This window comes from Brassica oleracea, chromosome C7, assembly GCF_000695525.1.
Source record: "Brassica oleracea var. oleracea cultivar TO1000 chromosome C7, BOL, whole genome shotgun sequence".
In the NCBI taxonomy this organism is placed as follows: Eukaryota; Viridiplantae; Streptophyta; class Magnoliopsida; order Brassicales; family Brassicaceae; genus Brassica; species Brassica oleracea.
In genome coordinates, this window is record NC_027754.1 from 8,186,008 (window position 1) to 8,196,711 (window position 10,704).

Consider the following 10,704-nt stretch of genomic DNA (forward strand, 5'->3'; position numbering starts at 1 on the left):
TCGGTTTAAGGAATGCCAAGCATTAATAATTTACATGGAGAAGTTAGTGAGGATTCACATTTGAGAGGTTAGGGTCAGTGTCCTACAGGGCTGTGAGACTAGGTCTACGGGACGGAGTGTCACGCTTTCCATATATCACAACTCGGGATATTACAAGATTATCATTCCTGACTTTATAGAGATAACGAATAATCCACGAATATGATGAGTCTTTGTCCAGTTCTGGATCTCTGAGTAAGTTATGGCCGTTTTTCCCTCGCATATACACCACTTTGACCATCTTTAACATTTAGGATATTTTGGTCACTCTAATTTAAAATAAAGAATGACGAAATTAACTAATAACAAAAAAAAAGATATATCCATTCACTTCTCCTCCTCGTTTCTCTCCAATGGCGGACAAGCTAGCTCTCCCTCTTCTTCTCCCAAGCACACCTTCCTCAAAGCCCTTGTTTCACGACCACCACCAACTCTCCAGAACGCCCTTTCTCACCTCACAACTTCCATCACAACCTCCTCCTTCTCCGGTAGAGCCTCTCCTTCACGACGTCTTCCTCCACCAAAACCCTAATTCGAGAAGACCCATAACCCCACAAACTCCCAAAACCCGTAACCGAACTCGAATCGGCAAGTCACGAGACCCTAACCTCGGAAAGCCTTGGTCTTACCATGGCTTATCTCCTCATGGTCAGCAGATTCTCCGTTCCTTAATCGAACCCACTTTCGATTCCGGCCAATTAGACCCTCTTCTCTCTCAGTTATCCGAGTCGTCTTCCTCGGAGTTACTCGCTCTTCTCAAAGGATTAGGCTTCCATAAGAGATTCGATTTAGCTCTTAGCGTGTTTGATTGGTTTATGAAGCAAAAGGATTATCAATTAGATAACTCTGTTGTTGCTGTTGTTATCTCGATGTTGGGTAAAGAAGGAAGAGTCTCTTCCGCTGCGAACTTATTCAATGGGCTGATAGAAAACGGGTTCTCGCTTGATGTTTACTCGTACACTTCGTTGATATCTGCGTTTGCAAATAGCGGAAGGTATAGAGATGCTGTAATGGTGTTCAAGAAGATGGAAGAAGAAGGTTGTAAACCGACTTTGATTACTTACAATGTTGTTCTGAACGTGTTTGGGAAAATGGGCACTCCCTGGAGTAAGATTATGTCTCTTGTGGAGAAGATGAAGAGTTATGGGATTGCTCCTGATGCGTATACATACAACACGCTTATAACTTGCTGTAAACGAGGATCTTTGCATGAAGAAGCTGCTCGGGTTTTCCAAGAGATGAAGATGGCAGGGTTTAGTCATGATAAGGTTACTTACAACGCCCTGTTGGATGTTTATGGCAAGTCTCATCGGCCTAAAGAAGCTATGAAGGTTTTGAATGAGATGGAGCTTAGTGGGTTTACACCGAGCATTGTGACTTATAACTCGTTGATATCTGCGTATGCGCGTGATGGAATGTTGGATGAAGCTATGGAGCTTAAGAATCAGATGGTGGGAAAGGGAATGAAGCCTGATGTTTTCACTTACACCACGCTTTTGTCCGGATTCGAGAGAGCTGGGAAGGTTGAATCTGCTATGAGTGTTTTCGAAGAGATGAGAACCGCTGGGTGCAAACCGAATATTTGTACTTTTAATGCGTTCATAAAGATGTATGGTAACAGGGGGAGGTTTGCGGAGATGATGAAGATATTTGATGAGATCAACGTGTGTGGTCTTTCTCCGGACATTGTCACTTGGAATACACTGTTAGCAGTCTTTGGCCAAAACGGGATGGATTCTGAAGTTTCGGGTGTGTTCAAAGAGATGAAGAGAGCAGGTTTCGTACCTGAGAGAGAGACTTTCAATACGCTAATCAGTGCTTATAGCCGATGTGGCTCGTTTGAACAAGCTATGACTGTTTACAGGCGAATGCTTGAAGCTGGGGTCACTCCTGACCTCTCCACTTATAACACTGTGTTGGCTGCTTTGGCACGTGGAGGAATGTGGGAACAATCTGAGAAAGTTCTTGCAGAGATGGAGGATGGTCGGTGCAAGCCGAATGAGTTAACTTACTGCTCGCTACTTCATGCGTATGCAAACGGCAAGGAAATAGGTCGGATGCATTTCTTAGCAGAAGAAGTGTATTCTGGAGTTATCGAGCCTCGAGCTGTGCTTTTGAAGACACTAGTCTTGGTTTGTAGTAAGTGTGATCTCTTACCGGAAGCAGAACGTGCGTTCTCCGAGCTTAAAGAAAGAGGGTTTTCACCAGACATAACCACATTGAACTCCATGGTGTCCATATACGGAAGAAGGCAGATGGTGGCGAAGGCCAACGAAGTGTTAGATTACATGAAAGAGATGGGTTTCACACCAAGCATGGCGACGTACAATAGCCTCATGTATATGCATAGCAGGTCTGCAGAATTTGGGAAATCAGAGGAGATCTTGAGGGAAATACAAGCTAAAGCGATCAAACCAGATATCATATCGTACAACACAGTCATCTACGCATATTGTAGGAATACTCGGATGAGAGATGCTTCTAGAATCTTCGCAGAGATGAGAGATTCAGGGATTGTTCCTGATGTGATCACTTACAATACATTTATCGGTTCTTATGCGGCTGACTCAATGTTTGAGGAAGCCATTGGCGTCGTTAGGTACATGATCAAGAATGGGTGTAGACCAAACCAGAACACTTACAACTCCATTGTCGATGGTTACTGTAAGTTAAACAGGAAAGTTGAGGCAAAGCTGTTTGCTGAAGATCTGAAGAATCTTGATCCTCATGCTCCTAAAGATGAGGAACAAAGGTTGCTGGAACGCATAGTGAAGAAATGGCCAATAAGATAGTTGGAATTCTAGAGTCAGGACTATTGGGCATATCTGCTTATCGCAGTAAGCTATACAATCTGCAGCTGACCCTTCATCATCGTCTCAATTGTACAGATGAAACTGAAGTATGAAACCGTTTGGTGGTTTTTGGTTAGTTTATGTATGGGACTGATGTTCACTGGATCACTTCTGCTCAAGCTCCGGTTCCATTTTTCCCCTTTCTGTGATGAAAATATGGAACTTGTTTGACTGAGATCGTTTCTAGATCGGAAAGGAGAGATGCTGTCTTTTGTGTCAGGCTAAGAAGCATAGTGATTAGTTTATACGAATTAGTTGTATGTTTTGAGACGTCTCTTTTAGCTTATATATGTCATGCAATATTATATTTCTGATTAAAACTTGCACATTGTTTTTCATTATTCCCATGTCATCTACACTATCATATTCAGTTTATAGATAATAATATTCAAAAATATGTGCATTAATTGTGTTAAGTGAATTTCCCAAAATCAGATTATATTAATATTAAATTTTCAATAAAAATATATGTTTTTATTAATAAAATATTAAATATATTTGTACATCCTCTATATATTAATTGGAAAACATTACAAAATCAGATTATATTAATATTAAATTTTCAATAAAAATATATGTTTTTATTAATAAAATATTAAATATATTTGTACATCCTCTATATATTAATTGAAAAACATTACAACTTTTTTTTAGCCATGTGCCATGACTAGGATGATTCTTAGAATCATTAGAAAAATAGGCTATGGTCCATCTAATTATATAATAAGTTTTTTATTAAACTAACCATAATTCATTATTAATGTTCTATATTATTTTCTTAAGCAAAGTTACGAAATTCTTTAATGTGGCTAAAGTATATATGATAATTAATGATTTTGAATAATAAATATTTGATAAAAATTAGTATATCTTCTATCATTTGTTTAATTTTAAATTATTAAAGTAAATTAAAAACCCACATTAACCATATAATAAAATATAAATTTTTTCTGTATATGTTATAATTTAAATTTTTAAAAACGACTATAAATTACTAAAACTGTTAAAAGTCTCACATTCAAATTTTGTGATACATGGTTTAAAATTTTTGTTATGATAAAATATAAATTATTACAGAATCATATAAGTAAAAAATCTAATTAATTAATTATTAAGTTTAAAAGATATATTAAGTATATATATATATATATATTTATATATATATATCCTTTTAAATTAAACTATATACCATGTAAAATACATAAATATTTTAATTTTGAAATTTACTTTAAACATTTTTTTTTGATAAAGCATTGAACAAACATTGACAACTTAATTTTTAAAAAAATTATAAATTACCAGAACTATTAATCTCACAATGAAAATTTTGTTATCAGTAATTTAAAGTATTTGCTATAAATGATACAATGATCAAAAAACCATATGAGTAAAAACATCATTTAATAGACATTAATATTAAAAATATACTACGCATGTTAATATCATTTAAATATAATTAAATATTCTATCAAATAGAAAAAAAATATTGTTTGGCTTAATAAAATTGATTTATATTTTCGCACCAATTTAATTATATATGTAATTGTTACTGACTTTTGACTATTCAATATATATTTTATTTCATAATATTTAAAACATATAATACATAAAATATTTTATATATATATATATATATATATATATATAATGCTCATTCCGCGCAAGACACGAATCTTAAATTGGTTTGAAAATCTATATTAGAATAGGACAATCAACAAAACATAAATCTCTATGAAAAACACATGTAATCTTAGCAAATGAATTTGCTGTCAGGTTTTGTGTCTTTCAGATGTAAAAAATCTTGATTTCTTAAAAATTTTGTAGAAATTGTATCTTCGTTACTTCAGTTGAGAAGTTGGGCATCAAAATAAGATATTTCCCATCTCTCCCAGACTGCTGAGATGTTGAATATAAAAATTGCTCGTCATAGCCCAAATATGAGCTTTCAGTTTTGTATGCAAAAGCGACAAGTGTCTTCTTTTGTTTCACAGTCCTAATTGATTCTTTCATAATTCATCTTTCTAAACCCAACCATATCTACTAAACTGTGAAAAAGAAGTCCATGATCCATCTACCAAACATATATTTTGCAAGCATAAAGTTTGAAGTGGCAGTTGCTGGTGTTGTGAATGAACGTGCTTTGTTATCTTTGTATTCGCATCAAACTATGTTCAACATTTTTACCAGTTCTACCAGACCCCTTGTGATTCTTATTTATCAATTAAATAATAAAGTAATTGTATATTGGGGAAATTAATTACCAACAACAATGATACTCTAATTTAATTAATAGACTAGATCTTCATATATGCAATAGCGCGAATTTTATTTTAAACTCATTAAACGAATTTTATAAATTAATCAAATGTTTTTAAGTGTTAAGAAAAATTTTAGTTGTATAATATTTATTTTATGTGGCTTAATTAGTATTATACTAGAGGACGAGTGCGGTTGGGTTAGTTGAGCAGTATTTAGTACCTGTGATTAGTGCTGTCATGTCTTTGTCGTAATTTGGATTCAGTTCTTGCCCAGCTCGGACATGAGATCGGTCTTCGAGCGGGCTTTTTTCTGTTTCTCGGAGGAAGGTAATTGTTCATACAGCCAGATGAAACAACTTCTTGCTAGCAATGTGTTTCTCGATCTCTAGTCTTTGGATCTCTATATTTTTGTATATCTCGGTTCGATCTTTCATTCAATTATTCAAGAGTATATCGTTTTTATTGTTTTATTCACTTCAAGTTAGAATGACTTTAGTTTTGATTACATGTTTTCTTAACTGTTTTGCTATATAATCAAGTTTGAAGGTAGTACCGTTTATTTTCAGTATTTTGTACACTTCAATGCTCATTTTTAATGATATTTACATTTCAACAAAAGAAGATTATTATATTAATATATATTTACTCGTGAGTTTTTGGGGGTTCACCACCAAAATAATATCCAATAAAAATTTGTCATGTCATATTTTGTTTAAGAAAAAAAAATCTAAAATAATATATACTAATTGCGAAAAAAAAAATTTCAATGTTGTTAACACCGTCATCAAAATTCTAAACTTTAGATTTATGGTTTAAGGCTTAGGATTATGGTTTAGGGTTTAGATTTATAGTTTTGCTGACAGAGAAACAAACATCAAATTTTTTTTCCAGCAATTACTACTATTTTTTGATTGCTTTTTTCTCCTTTCAATAAACAAAATACAAAACAACAAATTTTTACTGGGTATTAACTCCTGTTCTAAAATGCCCCCGTGGAACCCGATTACGCGGCGCTGGAGCGCTCGACGGAGGTCGACCGTGGCGATTTCACCATCTTCGGCCAAAAAATCGGATTAATCAAAAATTTCATTTTTTTTTAAGTTTTAAGTGTTTAAATCACATGCTGGAAGATAAATCTATGAGTTTGATGCATAAACAACAAGAAAAACTCGTAGAAATTGTGGATTTTAACAAATTTGTGTTGACAGCGGAAAATGTTTTGCAGTAAACCTAAAAAAATGAAAGAAAGAAGATAACATAAACAGTTATGCCATTCATTTAAGAAACACACAAAAAAAAGAAAAAAAAGAAAAAAAAAACAAAAAAAAGAACCAAAAAACGAACCCGAGTGTAGACAAACTGAAGATAGCATATTTACCACCAGGCAACATTTCTTTTACTTGTTTGTTCACCTAAGTTCCTGTATATATAGATATATGTATTTAAAACTTAAAAAATAATTAAAATTACTCTCCGTGTATAGCCCGTTTAATTTCCAAATTTTTGTTAACTCGCTAGGTTCGAAGTTACCGTAGTTCCGAATATGGGTATTCACCCAAAAGTAAACTTTTTACTCATAATTGTGAACAAATTCGTGATCTGTTTTCTTAATCCTTCATCACAGACCATATATATGAATTATTATAAAATAGATGTGAATTCCGAAATCAACACCTTTTTTTATGAACACCCTAAATCAACTCCCTAACACCCAAAATTGGAGGGTGGAGAAAAGGAAATTCCTTATTTTTTGCTTACAATTTCCAAAAGGTAGAGACACTTTCCTGAATAATATTTAGAACCTCGGAGGAGAAGCAAACAAACACAAAACAAAACAAATCAGAATGAGCGGTGCATTATTCAGAAATGTCGCCGCCGACACCGCACGGCTGATACGGCGGAACGCGGCAGCGGAAATTAAGCAACTGCAATCCAGGCCTGATTTCCGCGCACCTCAGCTTCTCGGTAGAGCAAAGGAAACCGGAATCTCACTTCCGTCTTCTCCTTCCGGTCTCTGCTCATCTGCGAAGGTGGGATTCGTAGGATGGTATCTTGGTATGGTGAAATCACGACCTGTCATCACCAAAAGTGTCACTTCTTCCATTATTTACATTGCCGCCGATTTGTCTTCTCAGGTACTTTCTTTAAATCTTGTTTTTAGCTCCTTACATATGTTTGTGTCTGTTTCTTGTTTGAGTAATTTTAACTTCTTGAAGTGGTAATTTAATTAGCTTATGATGTTTCATATCGTTCTTTGAGAACTGACTTTCTTTTCAACAGATAATTTCGAAAAAATCTTCGGAGTCTTATGACATGTTGAGAACAGCAAGGATGGGAGGGTATGGTCTATTGGTCTTGGGTCCAACACTTCATTATTGGTTCAACTTCATGTCAAGACTCTTTCCAAAACAAGATTTGATCACCACGTTCAAGAAAATGGCCATGGGACAAACCATCTACGGGCAGAGCCGGGCCTAGAATTTTTAAGGCTAGAAGCCCAAAAAGAAAAAGTGGCTGAAAATAAAATAATGTAGGTAGGGGGATTTGAACTCTGGTTCGGAGTTAACGAACTGGGGCTATTGAACCACTACACTAAAGACAAACTTATTGGAATTTGTGGCCGGTTATATTAATATTATTTGGCGGCCGGAAGCCCATGCTTCTTTAGCTTGGGCCCAGGGCCGGCTCTGTCTACGGGCCTATCATGACCGTTGTTTTCTTCTCCTTAAACGCTACCCTACAGGGTAAGTTTCTTATATTATACATCTCAGGTTCATTTATAGATGTTATATTGGTTTAACTTGCCTATTGTCTCACAAATACAAAGGTTTGATTACACGAAACCATGTTTCTAAGCTATTCTGTGTTTCGTTGTTTGTTCAGGGGAAAGTGGTTCAGATATAGTTGCAAGATTGAAAAGGGACGTAATCCCTGCAATGTTTAACGGTGTCATGTATTGGCCTATTTGTGATTTTATAACATTCAGGTTCTTCCCCGTTCACTTACAGGTAACTATCATTTGACTCATAAGAAAAATCGTTTCACATTACCGCTTCCTGAGTTGGTCTTACTTTTTTTTTATTTCTTGCAGCCTCTTGTAAGCAACTCGTTTTCATATCTCTGGACAATCTACATGACGTACATGGCAAACCGCGAAAAACCAGCAGTGATTTCAGCTGAAACACCATAATACCTTCTAAGCTATCTTGCGCATTGCCACTCTATGTAGATTTAGGTTGGTTAATATAAGATTTTCAAAGAACACAGATGTGATGAATTTTGTTTCCGCAATCACTATTCATTTGCGTGATGTCACTATCATCTTTGATGGTTTGACACGGTATCACTCAAGGTTTGAGTGGTAGTTGCATACGAGAGGGATTAGCTCACTATGCCGTATGCGGTCTAAACCACTTTTGTTTTCACGATCAATTTGATGCGGTAAGCAAACAGTCTCTGAATGTTTGGAAAATGTCTAGACTTTGTATCCTTGATGTTGGGTTAAGCTATTCTCTGAAGAGATCAAAATCAAGAATGTATACCGGTCTAATTAGTCCATCTTCAACACATCGATAAATCACCTGACACACACTTCGAGTATGTACAAACAAAGTTTTATAGGAAGAAAGAAAGAAAGTGAGAAACTTACAGCAGCAAAGCAGGAGAAAGATGTAGGTCTTGATGTTGTGATAAAGTTTGAGCACTGATTCTCCTCACAGACACACTCAAACTCAATCCCAAAGCACACTAATCCTTTATTTATTGATTATCTTTGACTGGGATTTCGATTGATGGTGAAGATGATGAGGATTGAAGAAGATGAAGCTGATAAGGGACGACTAAGAAAAGAATGAGTGAGATAGTCCTTCTTTTTCTGCTCTACGTTCTCAATGCTTCGCTTCGTCAGAGTGAAACATAAAAAGACTTGGGGCGATTTTAGGGGAAGTTTTAGAAAGTGGATCTGAATTTAAAGGGTTGGTTAGATTTGGGTTTGGATAGTCCTTGGTAGAATTGTAAGTACTTAAGTTTCTCTTGGTTTCGTGGTCTTTACTATTTTCTAATTTTTAGTTTAGTTGATAAAGGTGATTTGCCACTAAATACTATACCGGCAAAACCACTCCGAACAAAAGGCGAGGGATACCACCAACACACACACAAGAGTCGTAACTGAGGTGTTACATTTCCTTGAACTGTATGGTCATTTGAGAATTAACTTGAACAAGTACACATTTCGACATACTTTCACGTATCCATAAGTTTTGTTTCCTCTTATTATAGCCTGAATTAAGTTCTGCTTAAATGAAATAAGACGGTCTATAGAGAATGGTAAAAAATTTCTTTTGCTTCATGGAAAATTTGATACATTAAGAAAGACGTGAGAAGTAAGATAATACAGAAAATAAGTAAAAGATATCTTCTAAACAAATGGTGTTTTAAACTATCTATACTATCAAAAGAGAAACATTATGAAAAAACTACTTATGCAAGGTTGTTGGACCATTTTATTAGATTTATTTTTTATTTTGGTCTTATCCCTTATATATTAATTGAAAAACATTACAACATTATTTTGTACCCACATGTCACCATGAAGATGAAATTCAAAATTCTTAGAGAAATAGGTTGGTCAATCTTAACTTATATTATATTTTTTATTAAACTAGCTATTAAATTGATAATTAGTGTACAAAAGAATATTCTCGAACTTTCCTTAAATAAAAGCTACGGAATTACCTAATATGATTAACGTATATATGACAATTAATTATTATGAATATTAAACATTTGATAACAATTTTTGTATCTTATCTCTTTTTTGTTTAATTTTATATTATTAAAATATATTAAACAACCACATTAACCATATAATAATAAAAAAATATTTTCTTATATTTTATATTTTGAATTTTTAAAACGACTATAATTTACTAAAAACGTTAAATGTCTCACACTAAAATTTTATGATCAATGGTTTAACTTTTTTGGTAATAACAAGATACAATAATCGTATGAATATGAAGTCTCATTTACTAGACATTCATATTATATATTAATATAGTTTAAAATTAAACTATATAACATAGAAAAATACTTAAATATGATAATTTCTAAATTTGTATTGAAAAAATATTGAAACCTTAATATTTTAATTTTGAAATTCGCATTCAAAAAATCGCACATTCTAAATTTTGTGTTTATCATATGAGTATGAATTCTCAATAATAAATATTTATATTAAAATATATTATATATCTATGTTCATGTCATTGAAATTTAGTTATATACCATATACAATAAATAAAATGATTGTTTTGATTTATTTACCAAAAAAATATCGTAAATAAACAAGATGTATTGTTTTGATTTATGTGCTTACTATAATTTAGTTATATACATAATACATAAATGAATACAAATAAATAATAATATATAAAAATTATTTACAATATAACATTCATTCCGCGCAATTGCGCGGATCTTAAACTATTCTTATATATTTGAAACAGTACGTTACTCAATAACATTATACCGTATATTTATCCGATTTTTACTCT

At 33.5% G+C, this 10,704-nt stretch overlaps 2 protein-coding genes across 2 annotated transcripts; both read left to right on the forward strand.

The window, feature by feature from the left end:
• The first annotated feature begins 328 nt into the window (after positions 1–328).
• LOC106306445 (pentatricopeptide repeat-containing protein At5g02860) lies at positions 329–3,205 on the forward strand. Its single transcript, XM_013743068.1, has one exon. The coding sequence runs from the start codon at positions 393–395 to the stop codon at positions 2,829–2,831; it is 2,439 nt and encodes an 812-aa protein (XP_013598522.1). The 5' UTR covers positions 329–392; the 3' UTR covers positions 2,832–3,205.
• Positions 3,206–6,860: 3,655 nt separating this feature from the next.
• Positions 6,861–8,415, forward strand: LOC106303969 (PXMP2/4 family protein 4-like). The gene is made up of 5 exons (XM_013740330.1): positions 6,861–7,284; positions 7,430–7,604; positions 7,840–7,893; positions 8,033–8,157; positions 8,241–8,415. Exons 1-5 carry the CDS (start codon positions 6,994–6,996, stop codon positions 8,337–8,339), a joined length of 744 nt encoding a protein of 247 aa, XP_013595784.1. The 5' UTR covers positions 6,861–6,993; the 3' UTR covers positions 8,340–8,415.
• Positions 8,416–10,704: the final 2,289 nt, after the last annotated feature.

Excerpts from the sequence above, each read along its gene's own strand:
- LOC106306445 (XM_013743068.1), top strand. The coding sequence starts at position 393 with ATGGCGGACAAGCTAGCTCTCCCTCTTCTTCTCCCAAGCACACCTTCC.
- LOC106303969 (XM_013740330.1), top strand. The coding sequence starts at position 6,994 with ATGAGCGGTGCATTATTCAGAAATGTCGCCGCCGACACCGCACGGCTG. Across the intron at positions 7,605-7,839 it reads AATGGCCATGGGACAAACCA|TCTACGGGCCTATCATGACC; the intron begins TCTACGGGCAGA and ends GGGCCGGCTCTG. Across the intron at positions 8,158-8,240 it reads TCTTCCCCGTTCACTTACAG|CCTCTTGTAAGCAACTCGTT; the intron begins GTAACTATCATT and ends TATTTCTTGCAG.